This window comes from Eupeodes corollae, chromosome 1 (genome assembly GCF_945859685.1).
Source record: "Eupeodes corollae chromosome 1, idEupCoro1.1, whole genome shotgun sequence".
NCBI classification, from domain to species: Eukaryota; Metazoa; Arthropoda; class Insecta; order Diptera; family Syrphidae; genus Eupeodes; species Eupeodes corollae.
Window position 1 is genome coordinate 84,281,930 of NC_079147.1, and position 23,271 is coordinate 84,305,200.

The 23,271-nt window shown below is 32.3% G+C and overlaps 1 protein-coding gene across 1 annotated transcript; it reads right to left on the reverse strand.

Annotated features, from left to right (window-relative positions):
- Nucleotides 1-13,792: 13,792 nt before the first annotated feature.
- LOC129940855 (uncharacterized) lies at nt 13,793-20,278 on the reverse strand. The gene is made up of 6 exons (XM_056049365.1): nt 19,953-20,278; nt 19,729-19,887; nt 14,345-14,541; nt 14,141-14,285; nt 13,944-14,078; nt 13,793-13,818 (listed from the first exon to the last, which is right to left on the reverse strand). Exons 1-6 carry the CDS (start codon nt 20,050-20,052, stop codon nt 13,793-13,795), a joined length of 762 nt encoding a protein of 253 aa, XP_055905340.1. The 5' UTR covers nt 20,053-20,278.
- Between the last annotated feature and the right edge of the window lie 2,993 nt (nt 20,279-23,271).

Consider the following 23,271-nt stretch of genomic DNA (forward strand, 5'->3'; position numbering starts at 1 on the left):
TAAACACCCACCTGTTAGTGATGACATGCCTTGCTTCCGTTCTTGGAACTAACACCCATGTTTTATTGGCTTCAAGTGAGTCAATCTCTTCATTGATGGCTTCTAACCATTTTCGCGAATCTTTGGTTTTCATAGCTTCCTCCAGCGTATTCGGCTCCAGCTCACATGCACAAACTTCGGCTACAGTTAGTTCTTCCTCAGACAATTCTTCGTAATTCGGTTTTGGACCTCGCCTCATATTGTACGGGCTTCTTTGAGTTGGAAGTCTTGGATTTTTGTAGACTCTCTTGGGTGTTATGCTTTCAGTGCAAACGTCATCCTGAAAATCAAATGATTCATTTTCACAATTTGGCTTACCTGAGTCATATACATCAACTATTTCGTGGAGTTTGGGTTGTTCTTCATTGAATATAACATCTCTTCTAATTAGGATTCTTCTGCCAACAGGATCAAAAATTCTATAAGCTTTGCTTTCCTCATTATAACCAATCATCAAGCATTTTATTGAATTTCTCTCCCATTTGGATCTCTGCTCCTTGGGAATGTGAATGTAAACCTCACTGCCAAAAATTCTTAGGTTTTTCACTGATGGTTTCCAACCAAACCACTTTTCAAAAGGAGTAGCTCCACTGATTGTGTGTGATGCTGTTCGATTTTTCAGGTAAACAGCGGTATGTGTAGCCTCTGCCCAAAGATACAAGGGAAGTTGTTTTTCATGTAGCATTGATTTGGCACTCTCAATGATTGTTCTGTTCTGCCTCTCAATAAAACCATTCTGCTCTGGAGCTCTTGGCGTTGTAACCTCATGTTTTATTCCTTTCTTCAGAAGAAAATCTCGAACAGACTCGTTGCAAAACTCTAAGCCGCCATCCGATCGCAGGCGTCCAATTGATGAAATGCTCATCTTACCACAGAGATCAACATGAAAAATTTTCCCAGCAGTACTAGACCGCCTAGCTCCCGACTTTGGAAAAGTCTGACGATGTTGCTTACCATAAGCACAACCTGCACAAAATGGGTCTGTACTTGTCATGTGATTTATTTTCAGATCTTCTACAACTCCTTTGTTGTTCATTTCACGAAGTGTCTTAAAGTTCACATGACCTAACCTCTCATGCCACAGCATTAATGTGTTTGATGACGCAATGTTTAGTTGAGCTGTCTTTGCTGGTGACAAGTTCATCTTATATAGCCTGTTCTCTCGAGTTCCATCCGCAATGATTGTGTGATTTTTCATAAAAATGACACGTTGAGCACCTTCTTCGAAAATAACCTTCATACCTTTTTCGGTAGCCCTCGAAACAGATATGAAATTCCGCCCAAGATCTGGAACAAAAAGAACATCTTTAATGGTATGGATAATATTTGTTTCTTTGGAATTTATAGCATGGACATCGACGTCACCAATTCCTTCAACCCGCAACTTTCGACCGTCTCCCACTCGTACTTCACATTTTCCTTCACCAAATGGAATAAAGCTCTTGAACCACTCCCTCTGAAATGACATGTGGTCAGTAGCTCCCGAGTCCGCATACCACATGTTTCTTATCTTTCCTTGAGTTGTTGCTGATTGCAAAATGAACAAATGAGACATTCCATCAGAAATTGATGCCTGACAACTTGGTTGGCCTTTGCTTTGTTCTTTCCGAATCATAAGAGAATGACGATCGTTCTCGTTTTGGTGACCATCAATTTTGTGCTGTCGATCTTGCTGACGTTTAAAACACTCTCTGGCCCAATGCCCTTGCTTGTGGCAATAATTACATTTACCTGATCGTCGCTGTCTATTATTATTGTTTGATGCTTTTGGATAATGTTTTTGTTTCGCTTTGCTGCTGCTCACCGCGTAAGCTGCTCTGGTTGTTGTGTTGTTGTCTCCATTATTTGTTCGAAGATTAATAAGTGACTCTTCATTGACTAAGTGGTCAGTCAAACGTTCGAGGTTCTGATCAGAACGTGGCACTGCGTACCACGCGGTTCTTACATGATCAAACTTACTTGGTAAACTACTCAGAATTTTTACAATCACTACTGGCTCTTTTTGCTCAAGATTCATGTCTTTTAAGCGCTGCGTGAGTGATGTCACTCTTGCTATGTAATCAGCCATGTTTTCTTCCTCTTCTAATTTGCAGTTAATAAACTTTTCAAGAAGTACTTGAGCTGACTGCTCACTTCTTTCAGAGTGAACAGTTTTCAATCTTGACCACATTTGTGCAGCGGTACTGCAATCCGTAAGGTATTTCAACTGCTCTAGCTCTATACCCCTCATTATAAATGCTTGTGCTTCAGCATCTCTATCATCCCAAACTTGAGTGTTGGTACTTGGTCTTTCTGTTGTTCCTAGAATATACGGTTTGAGCTTATTTTCAGTCATATAAATTTCCATCTGTCGTCGCCAGAGTTGATAGTTCTGCCCGTTGAAACGATGAATGTGATAAACTTTTGATTCAGCCATACTTGACTCTGGTGTCTCTGGCATTTGAACCCCGAAGTTAACTTGATGAATCCCTTCTGATGTTTGATCCAATAAAGTTCTATCGTCAATTGCAGAATCGTCTATTGAGGTTTTATAAGTTGCTTTCTCCGCATCCATACAAAAAAAATGTGGTTATTTACTGAACAATGGACAGGCAAATACCTGGGCCCATAACCTTTTGAGAATGAAGAAATATACTTTAAAATAAAAAAAACAACAAAACGATTTATTAATTCAAGTTGTATTTAATTGAGAATGATAAATGATTGAAGTGATAAATTTGGATGAGAAATGTTATGACTTATCTTTACAACAGCTCGAGAAAGAAGAAGGAATTTACTTTGACAATAAGAAAAAATTACAAGATCAGAAAAGGTATAAAATTGACATTTAAGATTTGGTATATTGATATCATTCAGTGACAACAGCTGAATGGGGATGTTGTTTTATTGGAAGCGATATTTCCAACACACTGTTTTCACTATCGAATCAAGGCTTAGGTAGGTGGAGACTATGGAAATCACATTGCTTTTTGGCACAATTTCATAATGTCTTTTTTTGTGGAGGTAAAAAGTATCATTATCTGGCTTTCTCTTGTTCACCTTAATCAGATTAGCTGATACGCAATCTGTTCTAATTGCCTTATTTAAGTTGGTGAAGCCACGGGTTTGATTCCTGCCCAGAACGTTGGTTTCCATGCCCTCGATGGATCACACAGCCATCTTAGATGTTGGACTTTTATCCTCCTGCTAAGACTCAGGAACTGTACAAAGAATCGTTTTTTTTTTAAATTCGATATCTCAAAAACGATACACCATTTTTTAATGAAATTCAAATGAAAAACGTGTATTTAAAAGCACTTAATAGCTGCGTACACAATTTATTTAAATGAAATTCTGTTCACAAATTATTTTAGACAAAATAATGTCATGAGAATATTGGTTAAAGTCAGTTTATATTCGATTAAAAAGAGTCCACATGTTTTACCTCTGAAATAACAATTCTGACACAAAATAGTTTATGTGACGAACCTTTTTTTTTATAATTAGCAAACACTAAAAGGGTTTTTTATACCTTTAATATGGCAAAGACACAGTGTGAGCATTAGGAAAAGAGGGAAGGATTGGATAGGAATTGTCGGTGTACATTGGTTTTAAATTTCTGAACATTGCAAGGGAAAGATAGAGCGTGGTAAGGTGTTCCACATTAGCGTAGTACGGCTAAAAAAAGAATCTCCGTACTACATAGTACGGCCGAAGTTGGGCTCAAGGGTAAGCTGATGGGCATTCCTAGAAGCGCGGGTATTACGGTTAAATTGTTTAAGGGGAGGAATGCAACTGGCTATTTCACTAGAGCATAGTCCGTTAAAATAACGGTAAAAAAGGGTGAGGAAAGAAACCTTGCTTCGATGTTCGAGTGATGTAAACGAGTTGATAATGTTAATGTCACCAATCATTTTAAAAGCTCTTTTTTGAATACTGTCCAAGAGGCTTAAATAAGTTACTGGAGCACCAGCCCAGAGATGAGAGTTATATTCAAGTTTCGGACGTATATAGGTTTTGTAGATTGTAGCCAGATCAGACGGAGAAAAAAATTTCTTGCAACGTCTCAAAAAACCTAGACATCTTGCGGCATTTTTGGCAACATCGCGTATGTGATCGCTCCACAAAAGGTGGCTGCTGATGCACATTCCGAGGATGTCAAGATTTTCCGTTTCGTTGATGCAAGTTCCACTCATAGATAGTGGCAAAGACGGTTTATCTCGCTTTAACGATGCAAGACAGCATTGGGTTTTCGAAGCATTAAATTCTACACGATTTTTTATTCCCCATTGTACAGTGGTATGTAGGTCGGAATTTAATGAGCTTATTATATTTTGCCGTTGCAGTTCCACATCCGAAGAGGAGGGTTGTGAGTCTGGAAACGAATATGAAAAGCTAAGAGTGCTATTGTCAGCGAAACAATGTATTGGATTAGTAGCAGCAGGAGATCATTTATAAAAATGAGGAAGAGGGATTGATCAAAAATTCTTACTGCCTTTGGGACATTGCAGTATTTTTCGCCGTAATTTTTGGTCATGTAAAAATTTGGTCCTTCGAATATAGGCGTTGCAGACCTTCCTGGCTTGCTTAAACTTTTTCCGGTTCACCGGAAAGTACACTTATTGTGTACTTATCAGGATCAGAAGTGAGAAACAAGTCAAGGGTATTTTCTGCTCGGCCGTTAACGTCTGATATACGAGTAGGCTCATTGACAAGCTGAGTAAGATGGTTAAACTCAGCAAAAATCTCAGCAAACATTCCTTCGGGCGTTGTCTGGCCCGAATGGCGAAGCCACGAAGAATTGTGAACATTGAAATCGCCCGTAATAACGATTTCAGTGTGAGGATACAGGGAGACAATTCTTTGTATGGAGTCAGACAGAGCATCAAATTCCTGAGAAGTTGAAACTCTGTCCAGGTTTGGGCTCCGATAAAGAAAACAATAGTGAATGATGTGCTTATTCACGGAAAGTTTTAACCACATCAAATTAAAAAGGGAGTTGGTAGAATGACCGTATTGTGGTAAAAGTTGATATGCAACATCATTCCTAATATATATGGCGAGACCATGGTGTGAGAAGAATAATGGCACTAAGCAATACCCATGAATAAAAAATTCATCAGGATCGGAATCTTAACCTACTTGGGTTTCACTCAATGCCAAAACAGCTGGTCTGTTAGAATTAATGTGGATGTAAACAGACAGAAAATTCGATCTTAGCCCACGAACATTAATATAATCTACTCTAAAATAACCAGTCATTGTAATATAAAAAAAAAATTAATCAAAACAAACGAACTTCTAAGTATAAGATTATTTAAAGATCTTTACAATACAACCTCACTACTAGTGTTATGCCTTTAGTAGTGACGTTGAATTGGTCCGGACCCTCACAATTGTACCACTAATGTTCAGGAATGCATTCATAACAATATAGCTACAGAAAAACATATACTTTAGCAAGATCAATTCCCAAGAGAGTTTATGATGTAGAGGACTCTGTTTCTATGAATTTTGAATAATTTTCTAATAATTTTAAGTTTAATACTGTTCATTTCTACACTGGATTTGGATGTATCATTATATTATAAATATATTGCGTTTTCCTAGTTTCTTTTTATCTTCTATATTGCTCAAATGAGTGAATAAATAAAGGCTTTGTTTTGGAGGTTCTGTAAAGTGACGACAAAAATGAGATTATTTGAAATGTTTGTGGCAGTGCCAATTCTTACAACCGCTTCCCATAAGGTATTAATAAACACCTCATATATTTTTAAAAATATGACCCCGAATCTCAATTACTGTCATAGGTTTGTGTTAACAGATACCAAAGGCAAGTTTGAACAAAAATAAACACTTTGATTTTTAAACTTGTATTTTCTTTCATTAAATTCACTTTTTAATGCATAATTCCTTCATAAATAAACAAAAACATCGGAGAGATTCAATTTTGAACTATTGCTTTACATATTCTCCTTAAAGAAAACTTCTTCATTCATTATCATTAAAAGTTACCCAAATTATATTTTTATTTGCACTGTTTTGTTTTTGTCGATTCTCATTGAAATCGCATATTTATTTTTAAACTTCACGAACGTCATATTAACAATGATTGGGTTAAGGAATAATTACTTCAAGTTACCTTAATTTATGAAATTGTGTTTGGAGATACCTATATTGGATGTGTCATCAAATTATCTGGGTTTCGACGGACTGTCAAGTGCCTTCCAACAAAATTGACCACTTCCCGATAAGGCGACGCTTCAAAAGAAGTCTCTTGGATGTCCGAAACAGAAGAGGCGTCGACATGCAACTTGCCCATGAGAGCTACACTTCAACATCGCCAATTTAAAGGATCCCACGACTCGTCTACAATTCAGGGACCAACTGTCTCACGAAATAAAAACAATCAGAAGCACAGTTCATGACTACATCGATCACAATTAGAATGCTGTGAAAAATGTTTTCATTTCAGGTCGGAAAGAAGGAAGCAACAATACTTGGCTTTCGGAAAAATCTTGGGCAAGGATCAACGAACGCAAACAGTTAAGGGCTCGAGTAACTGCTGCACAAGGGGAAGAAATAAAGATGGAGTTCTCGTACCACATGAAAAAGAGAGATTTTCACAGCAGTGTGCGCCGTGACAAGCGTAACTACATTAACGCATTGGTACAAGAAGCAGAAGGTGCTGCAAACAAGAACGACAGCAGGACCGTTAACAGAATAAAAAAAAGAGCTGACCGGGCACACAGCTCAAAGCAAGTTAAGTGCGGCGGATGAGCAAGTCAGAAGGTGGAAAGATAACTTTTCCTCGGTTGAGGAAATGTTTTCAAAGAACGCGCAGCCGATAACTTCTGAAACGCCCAAAGAAACTAATCCCCGAATCCGCACCACAGCTTCCAATAAAGGTGAGATCGTTGACGCAATTGAAGGCAAAGCAGTAGGACTTAATGGAATTCCCGCAAAGCTTTTACAAGCAGCGCCAACGTCATCACGCGAACTACTTCATCTGTTCATAAAAGAAGCTTGGACCAACGAAAGCTTCCCCGATGATTGAAAAAAGGGAATTATCGAAAAGCTGACAAAAAAAGGAGATCTAACAAAGTGCGAAAAATGGAGAGAAATTTACGTTGTCAAAATAGTAGCAAAACTCAGAATGGAACTCAAGAACACCTTGAGACTATACTCGATGCCGAAAAATAATGATTCCACGCTGGATCCTCCTGTATTGATTATACGAACACCCTGCGGATCATTATGGAACAGTGCATTGAATATTGATCACCGCTATACCTGCTGTTCATCGACTTCGAGAAGACATTTGATAGCGTTAACAGTATAGCTTAAAAAAAACGCATAAAAACTTATTGCTATTATTAAAGCAACATAATGATGGATACAAGTGTCAGGTTTCTACTATGATAGATTGTGAGATGATTTTGAAATCCGCGGAGTGAGGCAGGGCTGTACTCTGTCGCCAATATTGTTTTTGTTGGTGATAAACTGATAAGCTACGTACTGTGCGCAGCTATATCAGGTAGCGGAGGGATACAATAGACTTTCACAGCCTATTTAAAACACTTTGATTACGCGGGCGATGTTTGCTTACTTTCTCATAGGATCATGGTATGGATCTCCATCAAATGACAACAAGTGTGGAGAGAAACAGAAGTTGTGGGGCTAAAAATAAATTCCGGCAAAACAGAAATGATCAGCCTTGGAACCCGACCATCCTATTTAACTATCGAGAAGGAATCAGCGTCATAAGGCAAAAGTTGGAGGGAGCTGAAACACATCTCCGGAAACCAAACTCGAAGGCTCGTAGGTGTAGTAGAGCTATGCCACTTAAGGGGTCCCCAACGGACTTAACAGGTCTAAGGACCTAATTAAGAATATTATATATCATCGTTTGTTTTTTAGTTCTGAATTGGCAGTTTCCATGTCTGGTATCAATAGCATGTAGGTTCCCCAAGAAAAAAATAGACACCGAAATAACAACAATTACAACGTTCATCGAAAAGAAGAAATGTCGTAGGCAACCGATCTCATGATTTTAACAAATAATCTACAAAATTAATTTTTGGAAAGTGAAGTGTTGCCGAACCAAACTATGAAATTCCTGCAGCATGTACTATTTTATAAAGGTTGCAACTCTTATGTTATAAGGTTCGTGACAAAATTAATAATGTGATAAGTTTAGTAAATATGTATGAGACGTATTTGAGGTTGTATTGAAAAAAGCAAGATCGTTGGTGAGCCTCTTCCACCACTTTAACAAGGCTGCTGCTAAATTTAAGAAACAAAAGCAACTTTGATAAAAAGAGCTCATCATAATTCATATGTGAAAAGATCAAAGGGGTTATTAAAACACACCTCACTACAAACAACGCCGATGATGAAAACACTTAAAGACTCTTAGAGCAGAGGATTAAAATGGAATATTTTTTTAAATTACTTCCTATTCTAAGTTATTGAATAAATCCAATTTGTTGAATTGAAAACAAACAAACAAATTATGCCGAGCTCTACAAAGCAGCTGGAGATAATTTGTTTAGAAGCATGCACCAACTTATCTGTTACATATGATTGAAAGACGGCAAGTCTGATGAATAGAACCCAAGTATTGTTTGAACCCAATTAATTTTCCTCTTTTTCTTAGCATAACATTTAATAAACTGATAAGTTACATTTTTTGATGAAAGGAAAGTAATTCGAAAGTTTATAAAATAAAAGTCATTACTTGGTGAACATTCCTTTGGAAAAAATAGTAACATTTTTCGCCACAACGCAAAGTAGTGCAAAGACCCCACTGTTTAATACTAGAAGACGGTCAGTGCAAAAACATCAGCAGAAGAACAAACCAAGGCACTACAAAATGCCGTGGAATCCGCTCAAAATTCTATAACTTTGTATTTGTACTCTCGGATGTATGTAAAGAGACAAGAAAAAAGAAATACAAGAAAAAACACAAAATCCCATGGACATCAAGATGATGACTGTAAAAAGGGTCGCTCGCGGCAAAATTTTCCTAGCAATAGATCACATACGAATGTTTAATGTTTTCAAAGGACCCGTCCATCGCCGTCGACGTCGTCGTCGTAGTTCGTCGTCGTCTTTCATCCGCGCGTTCCTTCCAAGCACACAATCTATTCCTTTTCTCCCATCACTTACTACATACATATATGTATGTAAGTAGATATGTATAAATGGGTGGCGATTGTGTCAGGTGGCTTGACAAGAACCGAGTGGGGAAGGTGGTAAGGAGAAGCAAGTTGAAGCTGCGAGGGGACTTATTTGAAAGATGATGTTTGATGCGGACTGCGGTATCTACACGTAGGATGATGACTATAGCAATAGTCCTGAAACTGGACTTTCCAACAGCGTGTTTAGGCTTTTTTTTTTGTGTCCTTCTTTCTACATATCACAATGAATTGAAATAGGTACAACATACATACATGTATCTATACATTTCTTTTGCATATATAGATACATATGAGTGTACCTACAAAATACACACATGATGTATGGGATGGAGGAAAAAGGACGAAGGAAAAGAAGTATAGAAAAAATTAAGCGCAAGGGTGGTTGAGGAGGTTGGGGAATGGTGGATGGGCTGGTGGGCTGATGATGTGAAGAGGAAGTCCATCCGCTGTCAGGATAATAGCGAAAGATTTCTGGACCGTTGCCGATGACTTTCAAGCGAAAAGCATCAAAGAAAATGCGGCTAAAGGATGTGGACATGATGATGATGATGGCTATATGGCTATAGCGCTGGCGATGGGCAGAGAGGGTGAGTTATTTTAGGCCGATGCGGATGTTGGTGCTACAGACCGCTGTAGTATTAGAACAAAATTCAAAAAAAAAAAAAACAAGCAAAACTTTGAGAGCCAAAGCTATCAGGATGAGACAGCGAGTTTTGTTCGACTTAAATTTCTTCTTTTTTTTTGAAAAAAAAAAAACAACAACTAGAAAATGAAGAAGATGAAGAGGAAAAAGATTGAAAACTGGGTAAAAAGGACCCTCGGAGCGAAATTGGATTTTTCTTTTGCTTCCCATTTTTCCTTCTGCTATATTATTGTTGATGGTGATTTTTCTTCTTATTTTTATTTTTGGTGTAAGACTTTTTTTTTTTTGAGGACCTACTATTACATTTGAAGAGGTTCATATATCTTTATGTTATGTTTGAATGGTAGCCAATACAAGATTTGGTAAAAATATGAAGGTAGGGGAAAATTATTTTGCAAGAGAAGTTAGAAAATATAATTTTCTTCTGAGTGATAACTTGTAATTCTCAATTTTTGTTGGAAAATTTAAAATTTAGACGAGTGACCGCTTCAGGAAAATCATAAGTTTCAAACTTAACTTTAAAGCTAACAACATAGATTTTAAGGATTACAATCAGTTGTGAACATTTGAATTCTATATTAATAATAAGTAATATGTTAAATCCATTTTAGTAAGTTAACAATTTAAAGAGATGAGCTTGATAATTTTTAAAACAAAAAATAAGACTTCTTCCTGAATTGTAAGTATTTTACTATATTTGTATGACTTTTAAGTTTTTAAAATTTTAAAATAAAAAAACTTTTCACTAGATGTATAGCTTTGTTTTGCAAACATATTTTTGTAAACTTTCAGATACTCCGTTCTGTACTTTCTTAGCCAGCAAGAGACTTAATTTTTTCGAGTAGTTAGTAAATTACTGAATATTTAGAAAATTAAAAACTTATTAATGCTTGAATTCTGGCGCAATTTTATTTCAATTTAAATTTTTTATTTCTCAAAACCTTAAAATTGAAACAATCTGCTTAAGACATCCCACATAAATTAGACAAGATTGTTACATTTACTTAGGCGACACGTAGACTCGCTGGGGTTTAGGGTTCCTCGACTTTAACAAACTTCTATATACTTCAGAGAAAAGGAATTTTATTTTAAAACCTACCCGTGTCGTGATTTGTGATGGTTAATGCGTAGCATTGTCATTCTCGAAGTCTTGGGTTCAATCGCTGAAGATTGTTTTTGCATCTTTTAGACGTTCGGAATAGGCATAAAAGCTTTATGTTCCCTCCTTTTTCTTAGAACTATTGGGCCACTCAATTTATTTAAATTTAATTAATCAACGTGAATAGAAATGTGTTTAGGACACCCTTAAGCATAATCGATTTAGAAAAATGAATTATAGACTAAAATGGTGGAAAAGATCTTTGAATCGAAAATTTTCCGTTCAACTTAATCACTACACTGAGAGAACGAATCGATTGCGGCAAACGAAAAAATTGCCCAATCGACTTTTTCGTTTGCTGGAGAATTTTTCATTTTAGTTTGCAGCAAATTCTTAAATTCTTTTGCAGTAAACATTTCATCGTTTATTGCAAACAAATCGAATGTTTGTATCAAATAAATAATTAGGTTTTGCGAACAAGTTTTTACTTTGTTGCAAATGAATCAAACGTTTGGAGTGATCGTTTGGCTCGTTTATGACAAAAGAAGTTTCAAGTTGTGGCAGATGGATTACTCGTTTGAAGCAAACGATTTATTCATTTATCACTAACAAAATGTCAAGTTGTGGCTCACGACCAAGAGTTTGTTGTGAACGAATTGCACGTTTGCTGTTGAGACATTTTGCGTTTGATGCTACCAATTTTCGCGGTTGAGGCAAACGAATCAAGGAGTAGGTTCAAAGGAATTTTCTTTATACTTACATTTGTTGCAACCGTATCTTACGATTGTGGCAAAGAACAGGACCTTTTGAGTGGAACATAGAATTTGTTTGATGCAAACAAATAACGCGTTTAAATCAAATAAATCATTCGTCTCGGTTTGAATTGTATGCGTTTGTCCTACACTCCTCTGGCAAATCTGCTCTTTGTGCTAAACAAACTAAACTTTTACAGAAAACGAATTGCGTTGCTGTGCCAAATAAATTATATATTAGTTATTTATCTAAAAAACGATCGACTCAGTTGCTATTGCCCTCAATACATTTTTATTTCAGGTAATTACTGTTGATTGATTTTGACAATATATTTGAATCTCTTACACCTTTTACGTATATTTTATCTTGTTGCCATAGCTAACATTTTTTCAACATTAAATTACTAAATTAATTATGTATTTTGGGCTCTAACAAGTGCATAAATGTTTATCAATTCAATAATTCGTTCTAAGATTTTTTTTCGCAACACAATTCGTTATTCAGAACTTTAGTTTATTTTATGACACTAAAATAGAGGTTATACAGATTCAACTACAAGTATTCCGAAATCATTAATTTCAAGTTACAAAAAGTCCAATTAAATACAAACACATTTTCTATTCCACATATCTATTGATTCAAATATATAAACAAAATTTTATTTTGTAACTCTTGCTTTATTAAAACAATCAAATTTTACTTCACATACTTGTAAAGATTTGAAGTTAACAATTTAAATTTCATTTATATAAAGCTATATATTCAATAACTCACGAAAATAAAAATAACATTTTTCATAGTTAAAAATAAATGAGTCAGTTTTTTAGATAATAGTCTATGTTATAAAACAGTTCTTATTCAAAGGAGGATTATTTTTTATATAACTTATATAACGAAAAGATTAAGTAAGTTTAAAAGAGACACTAAATAATATGTGGATTTTTAAATTTTAAAATAAATGCTGAAGAAAAATATTTTCCAGAACACTCATTATTTTAGGATAAAAAAAATGTTCTGCCATATGTCGAAAACAATGTTTACAAGAAGTATGAAAGTATTGAAGAAGCTCTAGATCGAAAACTGAAAAAAAATATTTTTTTTTAATTTTGTAAGCAAAATAATTACCTATTGTCGAAACAAACAGTCTCTAAATATGATAAATTCAAATGAAATGTTTTATTTGCTTTTACATCATTATTTTCTTACAGTCCTATAACTACAACCAATTTCTCTTTTTATAAAATACCTTAAAGAATTATAAATTAAACTTTCAAAATATTATCCGATGATTTGAAATTGAATTTAAAAAATTCAGATGATTTTAACTGAAATGTTGGGCCATAATCGTGGAAATTTAAAAAAATTTCGTTTTCTTTTAATAATAAATTTAATAATAAATTTTTAATAATAAATTTTGAATTGATGTTTAAGTATATTTATTCTTTTTCTTGGAGTGAAACCACATTTTTTGAAAGTTTGGTGTTTATTTTCCTCAAAAATTCAGTTCAATTAATGTGATGTCTCTTAAAAATAGATACAAAAGAGGTGATTTTTGTGTTATCGACCAAAGTTGAATATTTCTATTCGACAATTCAGTTGTTGCACAGGAAAAAAATTATATTTTAAGATAAGGTACTTTAAAACATTTCTAAGGTCATAATGACAAACTCCTTCTAATAAGTCATGCATACAATATCTTAATATAATATTTACTTTTTTAGACTTCTCCAAATCGACTTTATGCTGGACGATACTTGGTCAAATTTGGTTTTGACATTAAAGATGTAGATTTGAATGAAAGTCCACACAGACGTGCTTTCAGCAGGATATTTTATATGTAATGCCTGATACATATAGAAACATTGTTGGACAGCATCAAGAGGATTCTCAAAGGCATATTTTTTATCCGTTAGCGTTACATACGCCTTCAAACAATTTAAATCTCCCACAAATATAATTCGTGGTTGTAGTCCGACATTGCTATTTAATAACTGTCTGTCGAAGTCATCAGCTTTTCCCAAAGTCTACAAATTTAAAATAAAACATTGATTTTATATGTATTCGATACTTATAAGGCTATATTATGAATTGAATGTTCAAATCTATTATTAAAATGTTTGTTAGAGTTAATAGGCTTTAGTTATTGCAAACTGTAACACTAATTTTAGCAGCAAAATATTGTCAATTAATTTTTTTTTAAAGAATGTCCATTTATTTAAGTACTCACTTCGAAAATATAGAATAAATTTTTCTTGAATTTCAAGTTTTGACGCCTTAAAACTTTGTTTTCCTTGCCTGGCCTTTATTTTTGTTGAGGGAAATAAGTACGGTAGTACTAGAAGCCCAATAGCTTTTCTATTTTCTAAAAAAGAAGTAATGTTATAAACAGAACAAATAAATATTGACAATAGTATTTGGTTGTACCTTCGGAACAGTTTAGGCTTGCAGTAATCCACTTTTTAACGGTAGGATCCTTCAAATGGCTTCCATTTTCTAAAACCTTATTACAGATTTGCCAATCTATATTTAAGGCAATGTCCGGGTGCAACATTTTTGAGTCTTCTAAAAACTGTAAATAGAAATTCAGTTTAATCACAAATAAATGCTTTCAATTTTAAATGCACTCACTAATTTGAAAATATTACTGTTGTTGAGTATAAAAATTGGAAATTTAGCGAGGTAATCAGCAGTTTCAACTTTATTGTCCTCCAAAATGTTCCATCTTACTGCAAAACTTCTTTTCCAATTTTCAAGAACTTCATCGAATGGTTCGTTATACTCTTGGATAAATTTAAAAGCTTCGCAGTTGTCGTCGCAAACATTAACTAAATTGAATAAGCACATATTTAAAAATATACATTATCAGTCTTATTTAAAAACGCTGTATAGAGCCTACATAAAGTTATGTAATCTCTATAATGCCTCTAAACGCAAAAATGATATTTATAAAACTTATACAAGGTTGCATAGTCCCATAATAAGCTAAACGCGTTTTGAGGTTGAATAGAGCCTACATAAGGAAATTATTGTTATTATTATTTCCTAAATGTCATTTTGATTTCTCTCCTCTCTTTTTGAAATTAAAATAAAAACAATAATGCCTCTCCAGTTTAGCTCGTGAGCCGAAGAAACGAAGAATTTTAAAAAAATATAGATTTTCGAAAGAGAATATCATACAAATAATTGGAATTATTTTGTTATATTTTAGTTGTTATGACAACTAGCAGATTTTATAGTACTTTTGGTACTTTTTTTGATATAAGCATTGTATAACTAAAATTTATAGCAGAATTTTTTATAAATAGGAATTTTCGCAACGTTACATAGAGCCTACATAAATCCTTATTCACTGTATAACTATTCATCTGTTTAGCGAATTCTATTAAATAAGACTGTATGTGTAAATGTGTAAAAACTTCAAATCGTGCAATTTTGATTGAGCAAAAGCGTTATGTAAAATTCAAGGCGTAGGATTTCGACATGGAAACTTCGAATTATTTTTTTACTACAGACATATATAAAACATAAATGTCGTCGATTTTCAGTGCACCTAGGTTAGAGCTTAGTGAAATACGACAGTTTTTTAAATTACAAAACAACTCAAATAGTCCCATAACATTTGTATATAAAATAAAAGAGGCTGGGATGCGACCCACACTGATAACTTCCCATCCCGTCTGTCGATTTGTCTTGCTTAAAAGTTTGTCTTTATGTACTCGTATCAATTTTTACCAAATTTGCGTACTCTTTTTGTAGATTTTATTTTTTATATGAAAAAACGGACTGTTGGATTTTTATATTAAAATTACTGAATATCGAAAACAATATTTTTTGTGAAATAAAATAAGTTTCAAGCCAATATTTTTAAGTTTTGAAAAGCTGTTTGAGCCGAAAGTAAATTTTTACCAAGTAAAACTTGGTATTGTTTTATTTTAGAGTTTTATTTTTTGTAAAAAAAAACTGTCAATTCGATTTTTTAAAAATTTTACCAACAATATTTCTTATGAGATAAAATTACTTTAAAGCCAATACTTAAAATTTTTAAAGAGATATTTGAGTCGAAAATCAATTTTTACCAACTTTTATACATTTTTTTTAGGTTTTTATTTTTTGTAAAAAAAACTGTCAATTCGATTTTTTTCAAACTTTAATTGAATGTTGACAGCAAGATTTTTTGAAAGATAAAAGATAATTAAAGCCAATATCTCAAAGTTTTGAAAAGATATTTGAGTCAAAAATCAATTTTTACCAACTTTTATAATTTTTTTTTTTTAGGTTTTAGTTTTATGTAAAAAAACTGTCAATTCGATTTTTTTCAAACTTTAACTGAATGTTGACAACAAGATTTTTTGAAAGATAAAAGTAAATAAAAGCCAATATCTCAAAGTTTTGAAAAGATATTTGAGTCGAAAATCAATTTTTACCAACTTTTATAAATTTTTTGTTTAGGTTTTTATTTTTTGTAAAAAAAACTGTCAATTCGATTTTTTTCAAACTTTAATTGTATGTTGACAACAAAATTTTTTGAAAGATAAAAGTAAATTAAAGCCAATATCTCAAAGTTTTGAAAAGATATTCGAGTCGAAAATCAATTTTTACCAACTTTTATAATTTTTTTTTTTAGGTTTTTAGTTTTTGTAAAAAAACTGTCAATTCGATTTTTTTCAAAATTTTTCAGAATGTTGAAAACAATATTTCTTATAAGATAAAATAAAATTGAAGCCTTAATTTCAAGTTTTTGAAAAGATATTTGAATCGATATTCAATTTTTACGAACTTTGAATAATGTTTTTTTTTAGATTTTTATTTTTTATAAAAAAACTGTCAATTAGATTTTTCTCTAAATTGTATCAGATGTCAAAAACATTATTCTTCGTTGCACAAAATTGTTTTAGAGATAAAATCATATTTCAGTCGTAAAATTTTGGAGGTGACAAATTTTTTTTTTCAGTTTTATTGATTTAAAAAAAAAACCGTTATATTGATTTTTTTCAAAAAATATACCTGTTTGGTATCACGTTACAATCTATTATATAAAATTTAATTCAAGTCTTTAGCGTTTTTGGTTCGTAAGATATTTAGGGTTAACCAAAATTTTCACCATTTTTTCAAACTGCTATAGTAAAAAAACCACCCACGCAATTTTCTTGAGAGCCCTTTCTGCATCTTTCTGCCTTATTATCTGTATAACAAAATTTATTTGAAGTCGATATCTCTTCTGGTTCTTGAGCTATGGACAACGAAAAAAACGTCGCGAACGTACGGACGTACGGACGTACGGACGTACGGACATACGGACGTACGGACGTACGGACGTACAAACGTACGTACACACGCACGCACAGACATCTTTCTAAAAATCTTTTATTTCGACTCTAGGGACCTTGAAACGTCGAGAAATGTCAAAATTTTCAATTTGACAAATCGGACCCATTACAATAACTTCCTATGGGAAGTTAATAAAAATCCGAGGAACAACCTCTAAATATCAAATTAAATTTCTAAAATTTGCATTGTTTCACCAAGCTCTAATCAAAAAGCTTTGAAGATCAAAGACAATTTTTTTTAATCAGACGAATATTATATACATATATATATATAATATTCAAAATCCACCTGGCACATAATTAAAAAAAATAGTGTATACCTATTGTTGAGTCTAAATCCCTTGATGATTTTTTTGATCTCCTATTAATAAGCCCGGTGCTTGATAGCAAATTTCTATAGTTTGAAAAGGTGTCATATAACTTCCCGGATGCCTTTTGGCCATTAATCGCGGGGCTGTAATATTCTTCTTTTGCCTCGGAAGGAAAAACTGCGTTTATGACAGAAGCTATATACGCAAAATCATGGCGATTCAATCTGATAAATACATTTTCTATAGAGTCATTACTTTTTATTATTTACTAACACATATAATTGAAGCCCAGTTAAGAAAATATTGAAGATTCTCAAAAATAGTTTTATTGGTTCCCATTATTTGTTTATGGAGTTTGACAATAAGCAAACGTCTTAGTATACTATGATGTAAGAAAATTATAACTGAGAGTTAATAGTTAAGTGACATACGACTCATTTTGAAATTCTTTACTGAGCTGCTCTTACTATGTGTTAACAGGTTTTTTCTTACTCCAATTTTAAGTCATCCTCCAGTACAATCTGTATCATAAGCTTACTAAGCTTAATTTTTTGTGCATTAGTAAAAAAGACATTCTTTTCAAATTGCCTAAGCAGGATAATAAAGTCTACGTGTTTATATTTTTTGAGTACCTATATTCCAAAAAGAAGATAAACAAACTATGCATAGATATATATAAAGATATAAAACACATAATTTGGTTTTATCAACTGTATATGTTTATGTGTATGTATTATTTAAAAACCCAATTAGATCACTTTTAATTGCTAAACAAAATAAAGTATGTAAATGTTAACAAAAACTAGTTTTCGAAAACGATACAAGCTATTTTTTAAATGTATTGTCACTTACATAAATAAGAGAAGAGAAAAAAAAGTATATAGTATAATTTAAAAAAAAACATATTTTTAACTTCAAATTGGAAAGTAAAAGCCCTTTGCTTTTTTTAAATAGAAAATCGATTAAGTATTAATAATATTTCAATATTTTTACCTCTGGATTGATTTTTGTTACAATAGTTGATTGTACACCAAATCTTGAAATGTTATTCTTCAAAGACGTTTCTTCTTGAGGAACTGTATTTAAAATCGTGATGTTAGGTCCTTGAACAGACTCTTCTAACTCTTCTACAGACTCTACAAACTCTATTGATTCAACAGATGGTGATGGTGCTATTTCATCACTATCAATTATAATCAAAGAACTTCCTTGGGATCCTTACATTTTAATAAATTTAATTAAAAAATGTAAAATTTTAAATTGAATAAAACAATACGCCATACCTTCGCTATTCAATTTAAGGGGGTATTCTGGTCTAGAAATTAAAAAAAATCGATTTTTTTTTCTTTTCATATTTTCATAGTTTAACTATTTAAGAATATGTCTACTAGAGGATTTTCCTAAATTCAAATTATTTTCGGAGAAATAAGTATTTTGCTGAGCAGCCATCCAAATCGGTTGGGCTGCAACTAATAGAACAAAAGACATAATGGGGTACTTTAAACGCGTTTTTCTCAGAACTGTCTTTTTGAATCTGATACCCACGATTTCTCAGGTTCTGCCGAACCGATTTACTTGAAATTTTAAGAAAGTCTTCTTTAGGGACTTGTCTACGTCCGGAACTACGGCCATCCCCAAATTTTTATTTTTACTATTTTTAACAAATCGAAGAATGTTCAAAAAAATGGTAAATTTTTTGTATTTTTCTTTAGACAGCCGCCATTTTGTAAAAAAAAATGTTTGTAACTTTTCCGTAGTTCCAGACATTGCGACATTATTGTAGATTAATAATCTTTTTTAGTTTTTGATTTCAGATTTCTAGGAGAGTTAAAATCGTGGGTATGGTCACGCACCAAATTTTTGAGACGCACTACTCTATCAGCTGATAACTAACGGAATTTTTATTTTTTTTTTACTTTTTTATTTTTTTTGTATGCTTCTAATGTGAATAAATAATGTATAAAAAAATTGATGGTAAAATTGTAGCTTGCTTTTTTCTACAGCACTTCAAAAATTACATAAAATTCATGTCTCTAGACCAGAATACCCCCTTAAGTGTTGGGAAACTTTTGCTTTTGTTTTATTGTAAATGTTTTTAAAATTTCGGATAAGACTGAATTTTTTATTATGCAGGTATCTAAAACATTTATGCTATTTTCCAATTTCTGAACGAAAGAATTAGTAAATTAACTGGTCCTAAAAGTTATAGAAAAGTCAATACAATCTGAGTTTAAATCAGAATTTAGAGATTGAGCATTCGAAAATGGACCTACAAAACTTAAAAAATTGTGAAGTCTACTAACACATAGAAAGTTCGGCTTGGCGTAAAATGTACGGAGAAAAATCGATCATAAATTCTTAAACTTAATTTTACCTGGTATTTCATCAACGTTATGGTCCAGCACTCCTAATGTCCAGCCTGGAGAAGATTTAAACTGCATTATGTAATCAACGACGTCTTCGTCAGCGATATAAGCGGAAGCTTTTGAATCGTAAAATTTTATATTTCCAACGATGTCGAATTGATCTTTCACTTAAGATAATAGAAAATAGCTTTTAGTGTTGAATATTGTGATTATTTAAGTAATTAATACTCACCAGATTTGACTAACTCAGAGTACGTTATTGAATTTGATGATCCTTTTATTCGCACTACCGAAGATAATCTTTTGTACACGGCGGTAATAAAAAGAAGCATACCTCCTTAATATTCTTAATAATATTCAACTGAAAACAATTTTATTTTATTGATAAAATGAAATTTGAAATAATAATATTTCACTGAAAACAGAAATTCACTCTTTCATTACTACTGCCAGACATAAAATGAAAATTATTTGCTTCAGCGCAGACGGACACGACTCAACTCAAAGGTTTTACCGTTTTAAAAGTATTCCAAACTGATGGGCAGTGTTGCCGTGTGGAAATTTAATGTACATCTTAATCAATATTTTCACACATACGCCTATTTAAAATATTTGTATTGCAAATTTTTTTAAAAGTACATATGAATATATTTTAACTTTTCTCAAAGTATTAATTAAATACAAAATAAAGTACACACTTACTTAAACGAAATCCAATTATTACCTTCACATATAGTTTTGCTTTTGTCCATACAAATTTTAATTTTTTATCAAATCAAGGCTTGACAGTGTTTTTGGTTATAAACTTCAATTGCATTTTAACAAATTAGCCACACAATCTTATAAATACACATTTCTAAAATCATTTATTTTTTCGTAAACCATTTGTTAGCACATTTACTAAAATGTATATCAGGCATAAATGGACACTTAATTATTTTTTGCCGTATTTAATAATAACTTGTGTCCACGCACGACCATTATTTATCGTTAAAGACAATTGAAGTTTCATTTCTGTTCTAAAAAGTATAAAATAAATATAATTTTGTTCTTCACAATATTTCTGAACAGAGGTAACACTTATTTTACATTCGTTGGACGATGCATCTGCGACTATAGAAGCAACGTAAGGCATACAATTAAACGCGGTCTTTTTTGGCATAACACCCCGTCCACACAGTAGATAGTTTTTCAGACGATAGAAAATGAGTAGTTTTAATTATAGTTCGATATTTTTCAAACTCTGTATGACGAAATTAAATTGTGACATGCAATTTGATATAGTTTTTTTTAGTCCGTTTGTTATTTTATCGCATAAGAACATATTTTATTAAGTTTTACAAATCGTATTATTCAAAAAAGATATTTGCGGCGGTTGTTTTCAATTTGGAGGTCTACTCGAACAAAAACCGAGATTCATTTTCATTGTAAGGTATTGCTTCAATATTATTTAAAATTGATTCGGAATTTAATTAGTTGTATTGGAATACATTTCTTAATCGGAAAGGATTTTTGGTTCACAAGAAAACCACACAAAAGGAACAAATTTCTTCGGCTGACTCATATGGTTTTCCGACTAAATTTGAGATTTATGAAATAAAAAAATCAAGAATGTAAAACCAATTTTATAATTTTGGCATAATTGTTTTATACCATACAACATGGTGTATCATTTTGATTTATATTTGAATCATAAGTCAATTTTTCATCATTTATTCATATTTATACACATAATTAGTTTTTGCATTATCCTCAAAAGAATTCTATTCAAAAAGTGCTTTTCCGTACATGAAATCTTTAGAAAACCAGTGCGGACTTACCTTTTTGGCGCGAATGAAACGCATTGTATTCATGCGCGATATACTTATATTGCTGTCTTTTGTTTATAATTCAGTGTTGCCCTCTGTAACAATTATTGCAGTTTAACACTCCATATGATCAAAAATTATATAGAAAACCATTACTATTTCACAGTTCTAAGTTCATTTAGAACTTTAACGAATGACGAAAATGATAATTATCATAAATGAACTTAATACCTTGATCAATAAAAACAAATTCCAAGAAATTTATAATAAAGAACTAACTCTCTTCTTAGAAGATATACGTTCTATTTTGTAGATTTCCTATTAAAGCAAAAAATAAACTATTACTCCAAGTCTTTTTTTAAGTCTTAAAATGTTATATTTTTGTTATATTTATATATAATTAGGATTAAGATTAATTTTTATCTTTGACATCCTATCAAAAGGATTAGATTTTAAATGCAGTAACAAGCTGGTTTTTCTAGTTATCAATTTGCATTAATTCTCTAACACAAAACCGGTTTTGTTGGACTTGTAAAATAGTTTATTGAACAGTGTTAGTGAACAATGAATACAAATATTCTGGTCCTAACTTGTAAAATCAGAAAAATGTATTACCTAATTAAATAATAAAAACCAAGCAAGGTCATTTTTTTGAAAAATCTTATATTGATCAAATTGCTTCTAAGCTCTAAGGTAGGTAACACTTAATTCTATTTGGTTGCACGAGAAAGAAATGATAAAACAGTGATGATACATCGACAAAAATAAACAAGTTGAACGATATTCTAATTTTCTTTGTAAGCATAGGTAATGTAATTGATAAATTGTAACATAAAATATGGTTCAAACAGGGTTCAAACAGCAACCTTTTTGATCTGAAACAATGTAATTCAATTTGTTTTTGATACATTTTACAGCAAAATCTCTTCAATAACTCTTATCATGATCAAAATTTAACCCGTTATTTGTACTATTTTTGTCAGTTGTAATAATCAGTCGGGATAGATTTTTCATCAAAATCAGTTCTTTGTTTTTGTTGAACCAATTTTGCTTGCGCATATAGTATGTGCCTACGACTAATAATCTGGGATTTGTTTATTGTTTTTAAATATTTATGTAGCATCACCGTTTTTCATACGAAGATAAGAAGCCATCATAAAGGTTTCCCTCCCAAAATATTTTCAATTATTGCATGCATGCATATGCGTTGTTTGTTAGCTTCGTTTCATTGCTTACCAAAATTGCGGTTGAACGGTAAACAGTAACGACGACGTGTGTGTGTGTACCCATCCGACGACGGCAATGACGATTTACTGTTACTTGGGTGAGTTAAGTTAACTTTGTTTTTGTTTTTGAGAAAACTGATGGGCAGAAGCAAAATATAATATGGCTGATTTCTGCTTTTAAGAATGCTGAAAGTTTAATTTCGTAAGATGGTATGTTATGTTTTGCATTATGGGTACATTAGAGGTGGAGGGTGTTTTTTGAGCCCGTAGGAAACCTTGGTAGGTATGCAGATATTACTTGTAAATGAATTTTCACATTGAATTGGAATGTTTATTTTCTAGTATTTTTGCAAAACTTATTTTTACACGATTTCAGTTCAAAATTAAAAATAAATTATTTTTGCAATTTCTTCTGCAGAAACTCAAATCCATAATAATTTACTTGTCTTAACTGCTTAACGTGTTTGTCTCAAACTTGAAATCATTTTTCCCATTTTAATAGAAAAAGAATTATCAG

Excerpts from the sequence above, each read along its gene's own strand:
- LOC129940855 (XM_056049365.1), bottom strand. The coding sequence starts at position 20,052 with ATGCTTCTTTTTATTACCGCCGTGTACAAAAGATTATCTTCGGTAGTG. Across the intron at positions 19,888-19,952 it reads CTCTGAGTTAGTCAAATCTG|TGAAAGATCAATTCGACATC; the intron begins GTGAGTATTAAT and ends TATTATCTTAAG. Across the intron at positions 14,079-14,140 it reads AAGCCTAAACTGTTCCGAAG|AAAATAGAAAAGCTATTGGG; the intron begins GTACAACCAAAT and ends CTTCTTTTTTAG.